This window comes from Thermobia domestica, chromosome 13, assembly GCF_964235325.1.
Source record: "Thermobia domestica chromosome 13, izTheDome1.hap1.1, whole genome shotgun sequence".
NCBI classification, from domain to species: Eukaryota; Metazoa; Arthropoda; class Insecta; order Zygentoma; family Lepismatidae; genus Thermobia; species Thermobia domestica.
This window is the reverse complement of record NC_137466.1, coordinates 154,102,719-154,126,975: the sequence shown is the minus strand read 5'-3', so window position 1 is coordinate 154,126,975 and position 24,257 is coordinate 154,102,719. Positions and strand designations below refer to the sequence as shown.

Genomic DNA, 24,257 nt, shown 5'->3' with positions numbered 1-24,257 from the left:
AAACTTTACCATTCCACGTGCACTCCTTCTGGGTTGGGCTACGAATTTTTCAGCAGCTCCTACTCAATATGGTAGACGTCACGTCAGTACTTTGAAACAAAATAAGTAAGGGAGCACTAGTATATACCAATTACTAACTAAAGATCAGCACCCTGACAATACGTTTTATTTGGAATCAATTTAATTCCATAAATTTATTATTATCATTTGCAGGAAGGGAAAACACAACTCATTTTATTCCCTTCAAAAAATTAAGCCCTGGTAGTTGCAAACTAAGCTGTTATAAGCACATCCTTTGAATATTGAAAGCTGTGAATAATGTTTCAGAAAAAATAAGTATAGAACCTTTAAATAAAACAAAATATGAAACTGAAAACTTCAAACCTGGATAAATACAAATAAGTTACGTAACTGGTTTTACCTTTCTTTTGTTTCCAATCGAAGTTGATCCAATGAGAAGAAAACAAGTCGACCAAATCTACTATTGCTCGCTAGGCACAATAATTAAAAATCATAAGAAGCCTAACTAAAATTTACCTCAAAAGGCGCTAAATTAGAAAACAGAAATACTCAGCCGCTCAAAGAAGAAAGCTTGAGGACTTATCTACCACATAGTAAATGCATGGAAAGTACAGTAGACTACAATTTGACAATGAGATTGGTTATGATACTGATATAAAATACTACATGTAGAATAATGTTTAAAGATTGTAGGAATCTTGGGGGGGGGGCAGTCTAGGTAGCAGTCAGGGGGGCAGAAGTAGCTACTAGGGGGTGCTCGCCCCTTGCCCCCCCTCTGGCGTCGTCACTGTTTCTCCCCCTCCTTTTCTGACGAATAAAAGCTAAGCAGATATCAGTTCTGGTTTTGGTGAGAGGATCCGTCTTGCAGCCATAAATCCATTTATCCTAAATTTATGTTTACGGAAAGAAACAACTGCTTTATTTTGACTAAAAAATTTTCCTTCTTAGACAAGCCAATAGGCCCTTTTTCTGCCTTCATAAAACAAGTTACCGTAAGAAAACAATTTGGTGGGCAGGGGGAACAATATATATAATGCATTGAAAATAGGAAGAAGAAAGTCAGAGTGTCAGAGACAGACAGAAACAGAGAGAGAGAGAGAGAGAGAAGATATGGTATCCTCTGACCGAAGCCTCGAATTTCTGCACTGAAGGAAAAATCAAAGCGAGCCGTATATTTTTGTATTAGGATATTTTTACCGAGGGTGCAATAACAGAAGACCGGAAACCGCAGCCGCGAATATGCAATGTTACCTAAGTTCATTGTTTCGACAAAATTTTCCGAAAAGACAGCTTCCAAATATGTCCTCAATAAAGAAATAAAAAAAATGCATTGTACTGGTGTTTGCTATCCTGCTTTTATGATTTGTCAAGATGTTGTCTCATCATCAGAAGGAGGGTGGATACACAAGACAAAACGTGTTTTTTTCTCCAATTTGCCTCCCCCCCCTCAAGAACTTTATGACCAAAGATCTTGGCTCACGACTCCAAAGAGAAAATAAAGAAAACAGTGTAGATAATGGAAGAATCTATTTTATTACATTTTGGGAAAGTAATGACAAAGAAAAACTAACACAATCTTTATTTCTTGAATCTTTTGTCATGAGGAAATCTCCTAAAATAACTAGATTTTGACTAACCTTGTTAACTTAAACCTATCATGAAATCAGTAATTGTGACAACCTGACCAAACCATTTCAAGAAACAAGAACAGCTAACTAAGCAACTATCAGTGTTGCCGAAAAGTCACAACACTTACTCCGTTAACTAGATACTTTGAAACTACCAAAATAACAGTAAAACATAAAAAAAAAATCAATACAAATTTCATAATACAAAGGAAAATTGTATTTTTTTTATTTCCACTAGTCGACATAATTTATAGTAAATGTTCAAATAAATGCTAGCCCAAAAGTTTAGAAATAAACTATTAGTTACTGACTTGCCTTCGTCTGCGATTGTCTCTACGATTTCAGGTGATGATGTGTGGAAGGGATGTTTCGATGAGAACCATGCACTTCTAAGGTATCAATTTTGTAGAATATTAACATCTTTAGGGAGTTCATAATTATGACAGCATTGTTCCTTACTGCAAAGTACAGCACGAACGCACAATATTGATTTACCTTTTCTGGACCCATTCTGTTCGAGGGTTGGGGACGAGCAAGTTCAAAAAAATTTTCTTTAAATTTGGCTTCACTCGAAATAAAAATATTTTATATCCACTCGAGAACTCGGCTCAAAAAATCTCCAATTCGACTCGATATTTGCTCAAGTTTCGAGTAGTGTCGGGTCCAAACAAGTTTAATTCTATAGTATTAGTAGTTTTTATATTAACTAGTGATGCTCACGAGATGCGACAAGAGGAAAAATTAGTCTATCTTGAGACGTCGTTAATGTATTATCTCGAAACAAATGTGAACTGTTTCTTGAATATCACCAGTCCTGGTCACGAGGCGAGACAGATTTGATTTTGTCTCGCCCAGTCTCTATCTCTCGCTTCAAAAACAAGATTAAACAAAACAAAATACGGAAATTTGGCTGTTTGTTTAGGCTATTAGTAAACATTTTCACTTTCGGTATGACCAGGCCTGAATTCAATTCATTTTTGGTCTTTATTTAGCGTGGTAATGGTACAGGAGGAGTTATATAAAGAATAAATACGCGAAATCAGTGGACAATTTACTGAAGATATTTTCATCGAAACAATTGTTGTTGTTCTCCTTCTTTTGCGAAAGCTTCATCCTCAACCATATAATTGTCTACACGTTCAGCCGAATCTTTATCGAATTCATCGTTTGAACCGTCTGAATTCTTGTCAGCTTGTCAGAATTTTTCTCGAAACTGTTTTCGTATTGAAAACATGGATGATAAGTTCCGAAGGCTTTTGGCAACAACAGATCCTTTCATTTCTTCTTTGGGCAAATCATTTCATAAGAAAATGAAGAATTTGTCATCTGAAGCTGTAAACCTTTTAATTATTTCCAACACGGAAGCTGACAAAAATTTAGACGACTCAAACGAAGGTGATGAAGGGAATAACTTCCATGGAGATTCGGCTGAACATGTAGACAATACCTATAGAGTTATTCCATGTGGAAACGACAAATTATTCCAAAATCTTCGCGCGGTCGCATTCGAGATTTGAGTGTTTGTCTGAACACTTATCAATATGTGATAGGAAGGAAAATGGAATGGTTTGTAATGCATGCCATTCATGTTGAAGATACGACCATAGTTGAATCTTAAGTTACAGGGTGTCCGAGAAGTCCTTCCCTGATTACAGAAATTGATAACTCAGGCTAGAAATAAGATAGAAATATGAAACTGGTGTTGAATTGTTTACAAACTATAAAAGTTTTTGTCTGGGTTAGGTTTGTTCTGTTTTACCAAGTCTCAATTTTGTTTGTTTTAGGTTTGTAGTACGTAAGTAAGAAGCCCAAGAAGCCATGCCAACCAACCAGGAGAAGGCACAGTGTGTTCTGTGGTACCATGAGACACAATCACCAACCACGGTGCAGAGACAGTTCCAGACAACATTTGGGAGGACTCCACCTGATGTCAAGCGCATTAAAGCCTGGTATGAGAAGTTCAAAAACACAGGGTCGGTTGCTGACCTTCCGAGGTCTGGTCGACCAAGAACCTCAGCAGACACGGTGGAGGCTGTGCGGCAGTCTTTTCTGAGAAGTCCTAAGAAATCGGTGCGCAGGGCCTCACGTGAATTACAGATGCCAAAAAGCTCTATCCATGACATTTTACACAAACGTCATGGTACCAAGACGGTGCACCACCTCATTGGGGTTTGGACGTCCGTGCCTATCTCGATAGGACATTTCCTGGGCGATGGATTGGTCGTGATGGACCAACAGCTTGGCCTCCACGCTCTCCTGACATAACCCCATTAGACTTCTTTTTATGGGGTTATGTCAAGGATGAGGTCTACCGAACACGTGTACCAGATCTTGAAACCCTGCAGCAACGAATAACCACAGTCGTTGCATCGATCCCTCCAGTGATGTTGGCTAATGTGTGGATGGAAATTGAATATCGCCTAGATGTGCTACGTGCTACCAAGGGTGCTCATGTGGAAGTGTACTGATATGACCAAAACTTTTATAGTTTGTAAACAATTCAACACCAGTTTCATATTTCTATCTTATTTCTTGCCTGAGTTATCAATTTCTGTAATCAGGGAAGGACTTCTCGGACACCCTGTATGTTCATTTTCTTGGAGCTCTATCGAAAATGAAATAAATAAATAAATAAATAAATTCAAAATTGCACTATAGGCATGTGGACAGTCCTTTTTTTTTTTTTTACCACGTAGTAGTGACGACGCAAATACACATTTTGTGTTACAAAATATTTGGATCTTTTTAGTCCAAGTCGATGAACTAAACCAAAATTATATTTTCGGAAGAAATATTGAAAAATTTGTTGTGTCAAAGGGAACGCAATTTTGAGAGAATAATAAGTACTTTCTACAGAAAAAAATCATCTTTTGTGTTTCTAATTCCTATTAGTGCTAGTGGTATATAGTGCATAGAGAACGGATGCTGAGCTATGCCCCCTCTAACTTCTTATCGGAAATGACTAAAACACTCAAATTTGTGTTTCTGAGCCTCACTAAAGTATCTGTTTTCATGTTGTCACTTTATATTGTTGTTGTTGCTCCAAAATTCAAAAAAAAAGAAGAAGAAGAAAGAAAGAAAGAAAGAAAGAAAGAAAAGAAAGCAATACATATGAATCTGTAAAACAGATGTGACCATTACAGCCTTTTGAAGCTCCAACGCTACATCAAGATTGTTGTGTTGTCTGCATTCCAGGGTCTGAAACCGCTACAAACAAAATCAAATTTTGCAAACAATTACAAACAATCGTGAACTGACTCTACTAAAAGGAGTGAAAACAGAAAAGCACGACTCTCGTTTGTGGTTGCATTCCTTTCTACACCCGGACTTTGTTTACAAGAATGTTTTTGTGGAATTTTACAGCTGCTAAGAAACGTGAAGCCACGTAAACACATGCCGGGACAGAAGTAAGTTGAAATACAAATTGAAATTTTCACCACTTGTGGAGGAAGCATATTTCTTGCTGGAATCAAAATATTGTTAGTATTCCACTGTGCGTTTTTGTTCCACACGGTTTAGAACTTTATATATATATTTCTGGTTTATTATCATTCACATAACCGACCGTCTTGCTCGATTTTTCGCTTTCAGGTGGAATGACTCAATATGGTTGAGGACTAAGCTTTCGATAAATAAGGGGGAGAAAAACAATTGTTTATCTGAAAAATTAAAATGACTTCATTAAGTTATATTTTAATTAATAAATGACTGGTAGATTGAATCTGTCCTAGCTACTGAAGTAGACAAAGTATCTTTCCCTCTCGAATCTCAAACTTTTTCAGACGCAGTCCGCTATATGGATCCGCAATTTCGAATTTTTAAATTTTAATGTCAAATTAGTAAGTTTGTAATCAATAAAGTCAAATGCATCAATGTACCAAGTCCAGTTCGCCAATTTTACTTTTTCCAAATTTGGTCCTCCATTTTTTTTTAACTTGATGTCAAATTGATAATTAACAAGATCAAAAGCCTCATTATAGCACTTTTTGTTCATTTTTACTGATTTTGAATTATGACCACGTTTCAAGCATTTGATCCATAGTTTATCGATCTCTGTGCGTCGCCCTTTTGGGCCGTCGCTCTCCTTGCTGTCGCTTTCTTTGTGCGTCGCCTTTTGACCCGTCGATCTCTTGGCTAACGCTCTCCTGGTCGTCTTCTTTTGCAATCACTCTCTTTGCTGGGGCACTACTGTCGGTACACCCATGTTTATTACAAAACTCGATCCTGACATTATTAACTCTCTTCTTTTCAATATATATGATGGTACTTGCAAAAGAATACCATATCAATATCACAAATGTAAACTATGCGAGACCGCGAGAAGTCTCGCGAGACTTGCTGAAGTCTCGTCTCGCGTTCTCGTCTCGCAAAATATTATAAGTCTCGTCTCGCGTTCTCGTCTCGTTTGCGAGACGAGACGAGACGAGACTTCTCGCGTTCTCGCGTCTCGCGCCCATGCCTAATCTTGTTCCACAAATTTTCCCCTTCAGCTAAAATTAACGCAGCCGGAATTTCGTCTACACCCGGAGATTTGTGTTTAATTTTTTTTATAGCGATTGGTACGTCTGTTCAGTAAGGCTCTGGAATATACGTCTCTGCTGTGTGCATTTCCTTTCCCCAAGAGCATTAGTTTCGGCTGTGTGTTAAACAAATCATCAAAGAAATGTTTCCATCTGTTCAAGATACTATCTATAGTAGCGAGAATTATCTCGTCGCGTTTCTGCCCATGGAATAAGAATATATTTTATCACATATTCAAAAATCTTGTATATTATTATTGGAGTGTGTTGGTTTGGTACATTTCTTTCTGAGATTGAAGGCAAGGTATATCTTCCTCTTATGGTTCTGTTGAAGGTTAATGGTCCTTCGTGATCTGGTTATTATTATTATCATTATTAATCGCTATTTTAATATCAATTATTAATTAACCTATGTTAAGGATTGAGAACCAGAATGAAATTTGCCTATTCACATGCAACATGTTATTCTTACCACTTACCTTAAAAATTCAAGAGTATTTTCTGTGCGTGTACTAAGATATGAAAATTTCGAACGCAATGTCACCACTATATAGAGGCGATTTTTAGCTTTCCATCCTTTATTTTCACAAAAGTAAGATCTCTGTTATTGTGGACTTCAATTCTTTGTGTGTAGATCAGTCTTACCGAATAGACTGTGTATGAACTCTGTAAGAGTAATACATTTCTTCAAACTTAGTAGTAATTATTCATAATATGAAGTGAATATAGATAGCTTGATTGATTGATTGATGAACGGCTCGGGTGAACACAATGGTAACCACTTCTTCCGGTGAAACTGAGATATTAGGTGAAATGCGTTACAATCGAACCACAGAACAATATGCTGGTAGTTTAATGTACCTGCAAATTGTTTGATGTTTCACCACTAGCTACATACTCCTATGTTCCCTCGAGCCGGTTCTCTTTCTCATATAAATATATGTATGTATGTATATATTAATACTTTCCATTTTCTTATTTTTGTAGATGAAGCAGTTAAAAGTGAACTGGATAAACTCTCCACAACTACAACATCTGAGGCTCCGACAACAACACCTACTACAACCATTCCTCCAACAACAACGCCTGTTCCTACTACAATACCACCTCCCACTACAACACCACCTCCAACAACTCCTCCCACTACAACACCACCTCCAACGACAACCCCTCCCACTACCACACCACCTCCAACGACAACCCCTCCCACTACAACACCACCTCCAACGACAACCCCTCCCACTACAACCCCACCTCCTACAACAACCCCTCCCACTACAACACCTACTTCAAGTACTAAGACACCTCCAACAACATCTACTGCTACTAGTTCTACTACAAGTCAAATCACAACATCTGCTGCTAATTCAACAACACCTACTACCAATACTACAACAACTACAACTCTTCGTCCAACAACAACTTCAGCTACAACACCTCAACCAGAAACACCTACAACAAAAGCCTCGGGAGGTTCTACACATGTTATTGGGTGGCCCTTGGTAGCTTTGACCTCTCTAGCAACTTGGATGCGACAAAACTCTGTGCTATATACAGTCTTCTAGTAATTCATTTGTGGACCTATCAATGTACTAAATCACTTTTGTTCAAAGCTTCGTCATTATTACGTGTTTGTCAAAGTTTTTGACATTGACATTTTGAAAACAAGTGGTAAAATCGAAACTTTTGAGTTGAAACATGGAACAATCATATTCATTTTTACAAAAGTAACATCTAAACTTACTGTGAAGTAGTATTGCCTACGAGGCAACAGTTCAAGCTGTCTCAAAAATGATGTATTGTGCGGGAAAGTATATGTACTTGTATTGGAAAAATCCTGCCTCATCTCACCTATCTCGTTATAAAAATTCTGACTCCGCTTGTATTCGTGGGCAACCCTAGAAACCTTAAATAATTACCGTTCATAATTTCATTATATAGATGAACTGATCCAAAACAAGAGTGTTGATGAAATTTTCAATGAAATTTTCAGGGTAAAATTAAGGGGTAACGCGGGAGTACGTCGTTACCCCACTTCCAGAAAATATCTATGGCGTCCCCTCACTTTCTAATAAAATTACAATGGGCAAAGATAGGCACGGAAACGGCCTGATGTCTTTCGTTCCTCTTTTCATATCCAATTTTACCCCTGATTACATCCAAAAGTAGATCATTGCGGAAAGAACTAAGCTCTGCTAGTAATGAACATACTACTTCGTGTACTTTGTTATGGTATTGTCTTAAGTGGCATTATGCAGTTGGTATACAGTATTATACTTATGTACTGTATGTTTCGTTATATGTATGTTGTTCCCTTTTTATGTAATGATAATGTCTTGTTTTTTTTTTTTTTTTTTTTTTTTTTTTTAAATATTTGGATGACGCTGTCTCAAGGTTGATTATATATTTACATTTTAAACGGTGAAATGAAATGAAATAAAAGTATACTTTGCTATTAAATATTGACCGTCTTGAAAGACATTGTAAGTTGTTTCTTGACGTATGTGATAATTGTAAGTATTACGCGATTAAAAAAAAAAAAAAAGCTAGAATAACGTAAGGAGCAACTTTATAAAATTATGTGTTAGTTGTTTGTTAGAAGTTAGTTTGATACATATGAAAATGCAACATTGCTTACCCTAGAAGTTCAGATTCAACAGTAGACCCAATAACGGCAGAAGGTATAGTAGCTAACTGATAAGTTGAACCTATGTTTAGTCGCTTTGCCGGGCATTACCCAACCAACTCGATTGTCAATTTAATCCCTACGAAAGCAAAAACAAAAAAAAAAAAAAAAAAAAAAAGAACTATTGTATAAATGATGGCAAATTGCTGGTTGGCCAAGGTAGGTTTCAACTTTTTTTTTTTTTTCACAATCACAAATTAGCGATTATGCCGACCATAAGCCTCCGTAGATCTAAGAAGTGTGCTGCTGGTGTAGGTATAATATTGAAAATCGTACATGCACGCTACGTCTCTTCAGAGCCTTCTTTCATTTTTCTCTGGTTGAACTAAAACTACATATTCCTTATATATATATATATATATATATATACCCTAAACCATAATTTCATTCTCTTCGAAACCAAAGCACTTTTTTCTTCCTCTTTGATTAAGTTTTGCTGCTAGATTATGCGTGCTTCTTCGAAGTCATTATTTACTTCTAATTTGCTGATGTAAAGTAAAGTACATCAGTTCACAGTCAAACAAATTATACCATTGTTGTTGAGCGGGAAATTTTCCAACGGCTTAATTATACCATTGTTGTTGAGCGGGAAATTTTCCAACGGCTTAGTTGTCATGAATTTATTGGAGGCTTCAAGTGATTAGCTAATTAATAAGTGACGTTTCGCTGTAGTTTTCTTGCGTTCTTACTATTTTGTAACATTCCAATTCAATATTAACATGGCAGTTGCGTGTACATCATGGTTCAAGTTAAACTACATGAATTTTTAGGTAAGATGAAGTAGAAAATAAATGAAACTCGAATGTTCGATTATTATTATTATTATTCTAAACATAATGGTACATGTAGTGCATTTCTTTTGTAATCTTATTATGGAAGAAATAACCGTTTTGACGTGAAAAATAGGAAAATCACAGAACATTCATACACTGGAAAAGGTTTCAGTAAACTACAACAAACTATTGTTGTTGCATTACAGCGATGCAGCACAACAATTAATATACTAGCTTCTTTTTGTTACATATTGCTGTAATTCTACAAGACAGCTGGTGTAAGATATGACTGGAAAATTATAGTGGTTTCGTAAATAACATGAAAAAAAATGGAGAGAGGAACAGCCATGACTTCTCACATTAAACCATGATTGGTATTTCTAATATAAGTATATACCAATATGGGGTGCATAAATGCATATTTCCGAGCTATTGTCCGCTGAAAATAAATTCGGAGAGCGGTGACAAGATTAGAACCACAGCGTAGAAGACTCATTAGATTTTCTAGAAATGAAAAGTGACAGATCGGGAACTGAGATTTGACATAATTCCGTATCCACTGTCACATTAATGGAATCTAGACACTACGGGGCATATTTAGAGATAATTTTACTTGTGATTAGCATCAAACTAAGTATTCGAGTAAAACGTGATTATAATTTCCGTATTGAGCAATATTTCGATAGTGTTACCGAAAAAGAACTAACAACTTTTTAGTAGGGTTGTCCAAACACATTAGGAGAAAAGGTTCAACAGTATTCATAACAGTTGTTCATAATATATTTGGACATCCCTTAGAAGAGCCGCAGCTAACGTTTTTCGACCTAACACGTACGTAATACAGTCAACGTGCTTCTACATACGGAAGTTAGAATCATGCTTTAGTCAAACCCTTGGTACGGCGTTAGTCACACTTAAAATCATCTCTGAAAATAACTGCAATGTTCTTTTATCAGACTTTCAACCAACATTTCGTTCTTCAGTTATGACCGACTTTTGGCGGGCTATAACACCAAAATGACGCACTTGTGCACTGATGTTGGGTTATATATACACACATATATTGTTTTCATCTGAGAACTCATTTTCCAAAGTTTTTTTTGGTGCTGTATCCGAACACTGATTTTCTGGGATATTCATTATTGGTGTGTGACCAAATAACGTGTTTCCAAATTGACGATCAATGTATGCTACATACAGCTTAGAAATAATTAGTACTTATTTTGTTACAACAACAATAAATGTATGCAATATATTTTCTAATAACTGAGCAGAATATAATTACAATAGAGTCTTAAATCAGAAGTTGTTAAAGATCATATTTTAACTGTGATCATGTAATAAAATGCAAAATATATATATTATGACGCGAAATTGTCTTTTCTTTTGTTAATACATCATTAGATATTCATTAAAACAAAATCATGAGTTTTGTTTAATTCAATTTTAAAAAGCTTCCTTATTGTTTAGTGGATTAATCAGGTGAGTATATGATATGATCATTAATTTAATTTACATTTTCTGTAGTTTTTTTAAATACAGGATCCGGCAGAAAACATGTGGTTTTTCAAATTTAAATTCTGACGAAACTGATTATATCACATATTTTATTTTCGATTGAACTGTAACTCATATGTTTGCTTAGAATATTTAGGTATAAAACATACCGCTTGTACTTTTTGAAAATTACATTTTTCAAAAGATTTTCCTGGAAAGAATATTCCAAATGCATTGCAACGAAAACTGCGAATCACACTACTCACTTGTTGCACCACGAGGTTCGATATATAAAAATGACCTTGAAGTCGTCTGTCTCATCATCACGGGAAAACGGGTGAAGCGTATCAAATGAATTCTTGATCATAGTTTACACTTGGCTCTAGCCGAGTTTATACACCTGATCTTTTAAATATATGTCTATTCTTTCCGTAAGAAGAACGGACATTTCAGCTAGTATTATCACTACAAACAATGATTTTTATCTCAAAGCAATCGAGAACTAACGACACACACACGATTCATGCGTTTTCTGAATCTAAAATTTAGATTAGACATAAGTGTAAAGTTCACCATTCATCCACTTCTATAAAGCGTTTTCGAAACAAGCTATTTTTGCATTTAAAAGACAATAATTAACAATTTATTTGTGTCTTGCATTCAACTTTAAGTTTCGCGAATAGAGTGACATACCCACCTGTATTTACCTTCCAATTACTTCTTGGTAATTCATGAAAAGTATATTTTTGATACAAATGATTCAAAAGTCATCACCTTCTCAAGAAAAGTGACACAAGACAAAAAACCTTAAGGTCCAAGTTCGTATCCCTCGCCAGAAAAATGACATGACTTGTAACTTGTTTTAAAGTTAGGTCTATTTTATAATCACAATATTTTTCTTCTTTTATGTGTAAGTCTTGTAAGTATAGCTTTAAAATTATCCCAAAATCAAAGTGTATTAGAACAAAAATGACAAATTTTGTGTTATGTCACTTTTCTCACAAGGGATACGAACTTGGACCTTAAGGTTTTTTGACTTTGTCACTTTTCCCGAGAAGGTGCGAAACATGACAGCTATTTAATTGTGTATTTACATCCATTTTAGATTTCAAAGGAAGAGTAGAGTAAATTGGTCACCCACATCTGTTTTTTTATTTTTTTTATTTTTATCGAAACTTCTTTTTTGCAAAACAATAAAAAGAAAAAGAAAAGACTATTTATGTGTGTTTTATATCCAATTATGAAAAAAGGAAGCAATGTGAAGTTGAATCCCAAACTCTATATTCAAAATATTTCTTTGTTTTTAAAAGCAAACTTTGTTTTCATCAAAACAAGCGAAAAAAAAAACAACGTTCGTGTTTCGAATCGAAATTTCAAAGTGGAGGCTCTGATATAAATGTGATCACCCATTATTATTAACATAATTTCTGTACCATTTCTGAAACAGTATATTTTCTTCAGAGCAATCGATAACAATCGAAATGCAAACGATTAGCTTGAGTCTCGAATCGAAATTTCAAAACGGAGAGACCAGCGTGAAGTTAGTTCCATCTAAACATTATTTTCGAAATACCTCTTTCAAAGCAACAATAAAAATCCGTTTTCAAAACACGGAATTTTTATTTTCTAAACAATTAATGACAACCGAAAAATAAACGGTTCATTTCAGTTTTGAAACGAAAGTTGAAAGCGTGACCCAATATGAAATTGTCCTTCTCCAAATGTTTTTAAAACATCTTTAAAGTTTTTCGAAACAAACAATATGTTCTTGAACACAATCGATAACAAACGATTCGTTTCGGTTTTGAATCGAAATTTGAAACTGGGACCAAGTATGAATTTGTCCTTCCTCCACTTTGTTTTCTAAATATCTTTTCATGTTTTATGAGACGCTATTTTTTCAAATGAATTATTCGTTTTGGTTTAAAGTCGAATTTTGAAAATGAGGACCAGTGCTAAACTTTTCTAAATATCTCTTAGGTATCTTCAAAACAAGGATTTTTCATCAAAATAATCAACAGCAAACGATTCGTTTCGGTTTTCAAGAGAAATTTGAGAGTTGGATCCAGTGTGAAGTTGGTCCCAAATTTTGTTTTCTAAAGTATCTTTTCAGGTACAGTATTTTGGACCATGATTGTTTATGTTCTTCTCGCAACCCTGCAATCTGGTAACGTTGGACCTGTGTTAACTGCAACACCAGACTCTTATTGTTGAAATAACGCGGTAAAGTGGCTTGAGTAAAGTTAAAATCGAGAGACAAATTTGAAGTTGATGGAAAAGTGTGTGATGTGCAGAAACGCTGTTATAAAATTTCCTGTTATAAACTGTTATAATTTCACTGTAAAAAGTACAAAATGTTTTACTAAGTAGGATAGGATACAGGCCCGTAGGCAGCCCAAAAATTTAGTGGGGACCCAGTAGAAGTTAGTGAAGGCACGAGCCAACAATATTATAGGTCATCAAATAGTAACATCAGCAATATCTGCTCTTGAATGTTTAAGTATTTTGCTTCTTCATAATTCTATTATTCCCCTCTACACACATATATATTAAGTTAACACTCTGTAATCTACATGAAAAAAAACGTAAATTTTATTAAATAGATATTACTAACTTCACGAATTAGAATTAAAATATATATGTTTTAATAGTCCCACATGTAATACTGCTATCTGTAAAAGCCAGATCGCTACAATAATAAAATGTCTTACCAACGAGGGATAGATACTTTGTGTCCACAACATAAAAAGATATCAATTTACGATAAATCAGAACATTCAAACTGAATATATGATTAGTATATGTTTCAGGAAAGCATAGGGCAATAACTAAAAAGTTCTGAAAATTAATCATATTACTAGTGAATATAATGCTAGAAGTATATATATATATATATATATATATATATATATATATATATATATATATATATATATATATATATATATATATATATATATATATATATATATCGTGCACTATGAAATACCACTGTATATGTTCAAAACTTGTACCAGCTACTTAAACATTACCAACTTATTCGAAATTTATCGAAAACAAACGTTTAGAAAGACAATTAAGGTCCCGTTGCTATATTTAATGACATAATTAAAAGAAAATGCTTCCATTAGTTTCCTTTGGTTCATTTCTTTTTACAAAGGTCAACATTTTCTTCAAGTGCATGGTTGCTACTACTGTATACTGAATAGAGGGTCAGAAATCTGCAATCAATCCCACTTAGAGAAATCGGAATTTATTGTCACTGCGTATGCAAATGAAAATAGAAAGAACATATCTACTTTGTTAGTAACTTTATTTGTTTGTAAAACCCCAAGGATAAATAAGATAAGAGTACAGGCTGCATTTTTAGAACACTAACACTTAAACTCATTTTACTAAATCCAGCACAACACATTCTTAGCGGTTTTATTGTACAAGAGTCAATATTTTCTTTAAAAACGCAACCACCAGTAATATATATTGAATGGGGGTCAGAGATATGCAATCATGATCCCTCTAAACGGAGCGGTAAAGTTAATGGAAAATATCTATGAATATTAAGATCAAGAACGAGATGATCTACTGTGAAATAAGGAAATTAAACTTTGCTTAGGCTCTTGTTTAGAGTTAACTTGCTAAGTTGCCCGTCCGCTTTTATCAGAATTTTGAAAATTTATCTATTATGCTGCCAATATGTCTTGAGCCGTGGCAAAAATGCGAACTAAAGCTCACACCCTCGACACACCCACGCGTTGAGCCAATAAGGGTTGAGCTGTTGCTGAGCGAGAGAACCTTGCAGTCGTCTACGCTATTGTCAGATTTAAGAACAAGAAACTCTCGTATAGAATTCGCACGTTCTGTACTGACCGCAAGATTCGCGTTCCTAAGTGCGGCAACATTGCTCTACGGATGACGAAAGAGAGTGGAATTCCTTCAGCCGATAGCAGCGCTTGGAAAGGAAGACTAAGTATCAAGACAATGTGGCATCTCTATAGAAGAAATGGATAATTTGACTGCTTGTGTGCTTGATAACATGTAAGTAAAGCGTAATTTATGTGTAATATCTTTTGGTAAGTGGTTGTAAAGACGGAACTAATTTGTAAGTAGAGGGAACTACTTATCTCTAGGTTACAGCACGGTTGGATTGTGGATAATTTTCGAGTAAACATGACTGCAAGTGTACAAGGTCTTTGCGCTGGGTGTGAATTGACAGTAGTAACATTTGTAAAGCATGATGTTGATAATGAGGTTAATCTTTTGAATACGTGTAAAATTCATGGGTTAATGAATGAAAGAACAAAGACCACCAACAATCGTTCACGATTTTCTGCTTGAGATAGGAGAGCTCTACAAACCTAAGTACTAAGGTAAATGGGAAGTAGACATAATCTAACCTAAGTAACCTATAGTGCGCCATCCCACCTTACTTTGGCTTCTCGATTCGCTCGTTCCTCCCTCTCAACTCCGTACTTCCCATTAACTTCCCACAACCGTGCTCCGCGCGGCCCGCCAGTCTCACCTGTAGGTTAATAATGGATTTCCATATGTGATTGCGGTCCCTTCCCCCATACTCCCGCCCTCGAGGTAACGTTATGATTTGGTTTGCAGTAAGCGCTTCAGACTTCGTCTCCTACTTGCCAGATTGCTATTACAACTGTGGCGTGAAGTACTGTCAACATATTCCTTCTTTTCGGAAAGCTTGCTTCAATGTGTATTGTGTCATTTCATATCGAGATTCGAGAAGAATGATAAACTTCTTCCCAAACTCCTTTAACTGATAACTCCTTTAAAATATGTTTAGAAGTATTAGCAAATAATTAAAAATGGAAAAATTCTTGGAATAATCTCTTATATATTGCATTTTATTCTTAGTGCTACGCATAGAATTGAGATTTTTTTTGCAAGCCTTTCGTGAAAATTTTAGGGGGCCAATAAAAATTTAGGGGGCGGCCCTCCCTTACCCGCCGTGGATACGGGCCTGATAGGATACTCAAGGACCAGGCAGCCTAAGCAAGGATTCCACAGAGATTCTACGCAAATTAAGTGGGATGGATTTAGGATTTTTAATGCTTCACGCAAACAGAAAGAGGTTAAAAAGCCACAAAGCTCCACGCAAGCTATAGCAGATTTCAGATGAGAAACGACATGGCCTTGAGTTGGCTTCACACGGCGTCCAATTGGCATTGAGCGGTGTTGACAGTTCGCGACAAGCAGTTTTGCACGCTGTCTTCTCGCGCTACTGCGAATCTTGACAATATCACAAGCGCTACTTAGAAATATTGCATTAGCACATTAACTGCTCACTTTACCAAGTAGAGAAAAGAATTACGAACAAATACGTGAAAACTACATCTTTCTATGTCAACTGGTTGTCATGATAGACGCTTTGAAAGGTTTCCATATAAAACAATTAGTAAAACGAGCGTTGAGTCCCGCGTCTAATTTCCAGTGGATTTTGTTTCGATTTGCGAATAGAACTCACAACTTTTATTACAGGGTAATCAGGGGTGTAGCCAGCAGGTTGTTCTAGAAGAACATTACTTTCAGGGGGAGGCAAGCTTTTCACATATTAAAAGCAGAACAAATTACCTTTTTCACAACATGAAAGCATTTTAACTCACCATACATACATACATACTATGTGCATATTATATTTTCACAATGCTTCCTTATCAAAAGACGGATCGTGACAGTACTGAAGTTAAAAACCGGAGTGTAAAATATGAATCAATAAGCTATTCATAAGAAAATAAATGCTGTTTATAGCAGTCTGTTTATCTGACTGTGTTTATGTAGGTTAAAATACTTAAGGGAAAAAATTCGAAAAAATATTAACTCCGATATTATTATGCAATAATATAGTAGTGAGTTCACAGTGCACCCAGTTAGGGAAATGAGAATATAAAGCATATGATTAATTTTAGTTGTTTCAATTAGGTATAGAAACCGTATTGATGATTATTGATTTTTTTTAAAAAAAAAAAATTCCTATTTTATTATAAAGTCCTTCATTTCCATTAAGTGTTAAATAAGTTTATTAAACATACACCCTCCATTTCAAAAGAAACCGAACTTTTGAAAACAAATAGTACCACTAGTGCCATCTGTTGTAATATTTTACCGGTAGATGGCGTAGTCCCTCATTGACAACTGGTATAAATGTCATGACATTTGGATGCACGGCAACAAAGTTATTGCGTTTCAACTGTCAGTGTGTTGTGTACATCGGTCGGAAAATGAGTTTCAAACAACGAGCTGCAATTGAGTTTTGTGTTAAACTGGGTAAAACTTTTAGTGAAACGCACCAAATGCTACAAACTGCATATGGTGATGAGTGTCTATCCCGTACGCAAGTTTACGAGTGGTTCAGGCGATTCAAATCGGGTAGAGAGACACTGGATGATGACGAAAGATCAGGCCGTCCCAGAACCGGATTATCGGAAGAAAACATCGAAAAAGTGCGTGAATTCATCAAACATAACAAAAAATCGTCGGTGAAAGTTATTGAAATGGAATTAGGCATTCCTCAAACAACCGCATACCGCATTTTGACCGAAGTTTTGGGCCTTAAGAAGGTTAATTCGCGGTTTGTACCACACAAACTCACCGAGGACCAAAAAGTTGATCGAATTGCGCATTGCAAAGACATCGTTGAAAGTGCTCGGTAGGATGGAAACTTCTTGAAATCGACTGTAACTGGTGACGAGACGTGGTGTTTTGAATATGAGCCCGAAACAAAGCGGCAAAGTGCTGAATGGAGAGCGCCGGATGAAGGAACACCCCAAAAAAGTTGCTTGGCGAAGTCAAAAGTTAAGGTGATGCTGATTTGTTTTTACGATTCAAAAGGAATTATCCACAAAGAATTTGTTCAGCCCGGCCAGACAGTCACTGGAGAGTTTTACTTAGGCGTCATGAAGCGTTTGCTGGCAAGAATTCGTCGTATTCGGCCCGAATATCGCGAAATCGGCAGTTGGACTCTTTTGGACGATAATGCACCATCACATCGTTCGCGACTTGTAACTGAATGTTTGGTCAAAAATCACATTATTCGGTTGCATCATCCGCCCTATTCACCAGATCTCGCCCCGTGCGATTTCTATCTGTTCCCGAAACTGCATTTGGCGATGAAAGGAAAGTGGCACGCATCGATTGATGCCATTGAGAAGGCGACGACCGCCGTCCTAAAGACCATTCCAATAAAGGACATGGAGAAGTCGTTTGACAACTTGTTGGAGCGTGCAAATATGTGTATCGATGCAGAAGGGGAATACATTGATTAATAAAAATGATTTGTTCCAAAATGTACATTGCTTTTTTGTTTTTTTAAAACGTTCGGTTTCTTTTGGAATGGAGGGTGTATACCAGACGAACCTCATTTTGGAGCTGGAAATAGTTCAGAAAGACAGACCCCTCTTTTCCCCCGTGGCTACATACCTTTGCAATCTTTGCAATCATCGTAAGAATAAAGCATGGGAAGTTTGCAATTTTGTTTTGAAATTTACTTCAAGATAGACCCTTTCTTATTCGACAGAAGAAACGCAGTATGTTTTCTGTTTGTTTTTTTTTTTTCTTTCACGTTCCACTGCCTTATTGTGTGCGACTTTTAACACCCTCTTTTCTCCTCTATAAGGGAATCAAAAGCATCAGACGTCTGAATGGTGTCATAAATTATCGTAACCCAAAACAAACTCGAGCATATCGAGTTGCTTAGGAATCAGATGGATTACTTTCGTGGCATCTACAAGAAGGCCAACGTGCTACTTGTTATGAAAACGGAGAAGGAAACAAAAGGGCTAGTTGTGTAGAATTCATCAGTGTCTCGTTGCTTTCTTTCGTGGTAGTTCGTTTATTCTCCAAAATTATAGTTGACAATGTCTTTAAGCAAACCGAGTACAGCAGAAGTTTTATTTCCTGTCTTTTTTTTTCTTTTTCTTTCAAGTGCTACGAAGTCAAGCTCGAAGAATTATTTTTTGTGTTTACAGTTTTTGGAACCCATAAAAATAAATTTATAAGAGTCAGATTCAGACAAAGACGAAATATTAATTGACATAGATGATAGTGAAAGTAGTGTTGAAACAAGTGTTTAGCATTTTCACTGGAAAAGTTAACATGTAAGTAATTTAGTTGCTATATATACTTGTAGGATGCACAGTCAAAATTCTTGAGTTTGCTGGAATAGTACATTTACATTGTGAATAATGGTGCCAATGTATGTGTCATAATCTCAACTGGAGGAAGAGCGAGAAGGGAAAGGGGAGTCCGAAATCCGGCAACACCGCGCGGAATATCGTGCTCCATTGGCCACTGCCCGTGATGCTTTACATCTGAAACACACAGTAGGTGGCTGCGGTAAGGAATTTCACAATACTTCAGGCAAGCAAAGTGGGGTGGATTTAGGAGACCTTAAAGCTCCAAGCAAGCCAGAAGGCTTGGTTTAAATACCTTTAAAGCTCTAGGCAAGCTGAGAGAGTAGAGTTTGACCAGCCAAAGACAGATATTAAATGTGGATGTCTCCTTGGTTTTATAGCTGTTTCAGTGTAGGGGTGGCGCTGGTGTTTCTGTCGTCTGTCACTATAGTAATTGGTAGTAAGACGCACGTGATGTTTATAAACACAAAGCACGTGTTAATTGCTTGTAAACAGGGCCATGTCTAGGATATTACAATATTTAAGGCAAGAGTCTAGTGAGAGCAATGTAGTGCTAGTAATATACTACGCATACTGAAGAAAGATAAGTTACGTATGTACATTCCAAGGCTGGTGCAGCAGCTAAGAGACGACGACCCAAATCGCAAGATACAATTTTGTGAATGGCTTCAGGAAATGTTTACGTCAACAGGGTTTTATGAGTAGCATTGTTTGGTCAGATGAATCACAATTCAAACTTGATAGAACTGTCAATAGGTATAATTGTGTGTACGGGGCTGAAGATAATTTCCACGTTAGTGTTGAAGAGGTTGCAAATTTACCTGGTGAAAATGTATGGTGTAGTTTATCTCCTAGGGAACTCATTAGGTTTTTCCGTTCTGACAATACTTTGACTGAAGAAAAGTACCTAACAACTCTTGCTGATTCCACTTTCCCTGCGATTCGTGTAATGTACGGTAATAACAGGATTTATTGCCAATAAGATAGTACCCCACCCCCGTATCATAGAGATGCCGAGCATACTTGGATAAAAATGTACCATGCCAGTGGATGGGACGCATGAGTCCAATCGAGTTTTCTACACCATCTCCAAGTTTTTATGCTACTCGATTTTTCTTATGGGGCACAGTAAAAGATGAGATGTATCGTCGTAAACAACGTAACCTGAACACACTTTGGAATGAGATTCAAACGGGGTGACCTGAAATCACATTGGACACTTTAGTGCGAACTACGGAAGCAGTAGTGACTCATCCTCAGAAATGTATCAATGCTGAAGGCTACCATTTTGAACATTCAGTTTAATCAGAACGTACATTTACTTTTCATATTGAACTTAAGCCTTACTTTTCCCGAAATTTAATCTTGTAGGTTAGAAAATACATTTTTTATAATGTAACCGATACATAGCTTCAATCTGTTCAATTTGTATGTCACTAGAGACGTGCGTACCGCACATCTATCGAAATACTTGAAACAATAACACAGCAGTGTTAATAACTTTTAAATCTCGGTTCAGGGTCGTCCCTGGGTGAATCTGGTTGGGTTGTATAGAATTGTCATAAACGGAAAAAGTTAAGTCCTTCAGGCAAAGTAACAAGTTTAGTACATCTAATTCAGTTTTGGCATTACACTGATATTATAACGATCGTTTTGTAAGACAGTTTTGACTGCATACTGAGATTAATTCCTCTAAGTGCACTCATAATGGGATATGAAAAAGTACAAGTTGGCGCAAGTAAAATTTAATTTATTTACAGTGGATATAACATTGTTACAGATTTCTTTGGCTTGACCATTTACTTTCGCCCAGACCCCGAAATTCGACGTGATGCCCTGTCTGGGTAATCTGTGAACCAGATATTGTGTTGAACAAATCAAGTAGAGACAATGCTAGATCATAGAAAATATCCAACTGAACCGACCGGCGGAATTGACCATGTTTCTTTTAACGTACCACAATCCCAGTAAATTCGTTAAATGTTATATCAACACTAATATGAGTGCAGATTTATTGTACGGATCCACAGATTTGTAAAATTTACAGAATAAATGTGTAATAATATTTTAATAGATTAGCGGGTGAATAATCTAAATAAGTTATGATCTTTCCTGTGAGATGCGTACCTACGTAAAGATACATTAATGAAAGTCGAATCTCTTCACCTATAAAGTAACTATAGAGGAGTCAGCTAAAGAAGGTCTCTGGCAACTCGTAGCGGTGTTGCCACTACTCACATGTCAAAATATTTTTGGTGTATAATGACATTTTTTTAATGGTGTAAATTATAGTGACCGTGGTTGGTAACACTCGCACCAAAGTAAGAGCTGTATTTTCCTTCCGCACGTGGAAAAAACTTCAGAAACCTCTCATGATGGCTCCTCTGTAATAACCACGGTATACAAAGTAAAGTGAAGTATCTGAAGTCAATGTGCTAACTCATGACGTGCAACTATAATTGTGAAACTTACGTTTGTACTATGTTATGTTGCTTTGGAACATAAATATGCAAGCAATAAAAACAATTTGGGATATTATCTATAACGTCTTTAGTAACGTAGAAATACATAATTCAACACGTAAGTAATTCTATGCCATATACAGTGTTATGCGCTATCCTCGCTTATGTGTATGCCCACCTTTCTGACGCACTTGCTCCGTACGGACACACCCTCTCACTACCGCTGGGGTTCCCGCTGCACTCCTGCCCTGATTCGGTTAGATAGCATTCGTGCATTTTAGTAGTCACCTAGCACAAGCTGGTTAGTGTCTTTTTGCATAATAGTTCTTATCGCGTACGATGGCTTAGGCCACCCTAAAACAAATCTATACAGGGAAATGCAAGTGCACAACACAAAAATGATAGTTTAAGATACAAAAAGTTGATTTACTGAAAAAGGAGTATATATGCAATGAATGTATGTATGGTTCCGTACAATAAATCTGTACTCTAATATGAACTATTGTTGTAATTATTTCACATTACTTTTTCCAATTCGAGAAAATATTCAGGTTCTGTTATCATTGGAATACATATTCCGCCTAGCTCACACTACATTTACACTATAATATGTTGTTGTAATTCATTAGACTACAAATTAAAGAAAAGCTTATGAACTCGTTATGTATGATAAAATATTTATTTATTTTAAATGTACATAAGAAAATTAAAAACAAAATAACTATATCAACTATACTAAATGTAACCATCAAAAATCATATATTTTCAAATATACCGTATATGCGTTGTCTTGTTGCAATTAAACTGTATCATAAAAACAATATGTAAAACATTATAATTAATTATACACACTATAAAACAAACCTGATTACAATATAAGAAATGGCTTGTGTATAGCTCGCTGCCAACAGTTCTTTGTCACCGTGTGACTGCTAAATATTTCTAAAACACTCACTAGTACTACCTATTTTCTTTCTATAGTCGTTGCCCTAAGAAAATGTTAACTTTTATATAATTTGTATTTCGGACTTCCATTCCAATTATCACCAGTCGAGCAGGTCCGGATATCATACGTGGAAGCAGATTCACAGCATTTAACAAACATATCAATAGTCATATAGATTCCAAATCTCAGTTCCAAAAATTAATGTTTATTTCAAATACCAGGATACAAGAGCTATATTACAGCTGTCTGCTTTCAAACGATCCGGATTATATGATACATCAGTTATCTTAGCACCATTTTTACTTCCTACAGCAAGTACCTTGATTATTTCATTTACTATCAAGAATTCGACGTATATACTTCAATTATTTATAATATTTAACTCATTCATTACTTTAAGACAGCGACGCATTGGTACATGACTGCGGAGCTTTGTATAACAATGGCTAAGAATACGTGTTTAAAAACATCCATCTCGTAGTTTGTACATAAGCTGTAATATTAGGTTTCTAGATTCTGGAAACTTCATATTATTTAATAAAATAGTTATTGCATACAAAATCTAAATTAATAATTTAACATTGGGAATCATCTGGGATCCGGAAGTAGGCGGGACTAGGCTCTTAGCAATTCATATTATAACACATCATATTATAACACATATTACTTTTACATATCTCGGTATCCCCCTCCCGCTGACTTCCGTCCCACATCCAATTGTAGCTGAATTTGCAAGTCATCGCTAATGGAAGTGTCACCATTGATCCCAGCAACCTCGAAAGCTATCGAATTGACACTAATATCGGTCATTTTGGATTACTTTTACATGTCTTGGCATCCCCCCCCCACTCTGACTCCCGGCCCACATCCAATTGTAGCTGAGTTTGCACGTCATCACTAATGGAAGTGTCACTATTGATCTCAGCGACTGCGAAAACTATTGATTTGACTCTAATACCGGTCATTTTGGATTACTTTTAAATGTCTTGGTATCCCCCTCCCGCTGGCTTCCGGCCCACATCCAATTGTAGCTGAATTTGCAAGTCATCGCTAATGGAAGTGTAACCATCGATCTTAGCGACCGCGAAAACTATGGATTTGACACTAATATCGGTCATTTTGGATTACTTTTACTTTTCTCGGCATCAGCCCCCCCCCCGGTGCCCCCCGGCCCGAATAGGGTGAATTTGGAAGTTAATGCGATCAGAGTTTCACCATTGATTTCAGTGACTGCGAAAATTATGAATTCGACAGTAATATCGGCCATTTTCTACCACTTTTACATGTCCCTGTAAACGTCCCCCTGAGACCCCTGGTTCGAATTTTAAAAAAAAAATTGTCTTGGCCTGGGACCTGGACCATGGTACCCGTGACCAAAATTTGGTAGCTCTCAGCCTAGACTCCAGGCCTGTCCCGTAAACGCCCCCCTGAGACCCCCTGGTTCAAAATTTGAAAAATACGCTACGTCTTGATCTGGGGCCTGGGCCAAGGTACCCCTGACCAAAATTTGGTAGCTCTCGGGCCACTCGTCTGGTCCCCAGGCCGCACATAGACGACAAACACACAAACTCTATTTT

At 36.3% G+C, this 24,257-nt stretch overlaps 1 protein-coding gene across 2 annotated transcripts in view; it reads left to right on the top strand.

The window, feature by feature from the left end:
- Positions 1 to 8,976, top strand: part of LOC145668649 (uncharacterized) — a 124,596-nt gene extending 115,620 nt beyond the window's left edge. For both annotated transcript variants that reach the window (XM_081736705.1, XM_081736706.1), the window contains exon 4: positions 7,157 to 8,976. In XM_081736705.1, coding sequence (XP_081592831.1) covers positions 7,157 to 7,734 — 578 coding nt within the window. In that variant the 3' untranslated portion in view covers positions 7,735 to 8,976. The remainder of the gene's footprint in view (positions 1 to 7,156) is intronic.
- The last annotated feature ends 15,281 nt before the right edge of the window (positions 8,977 to 24,257 follow it).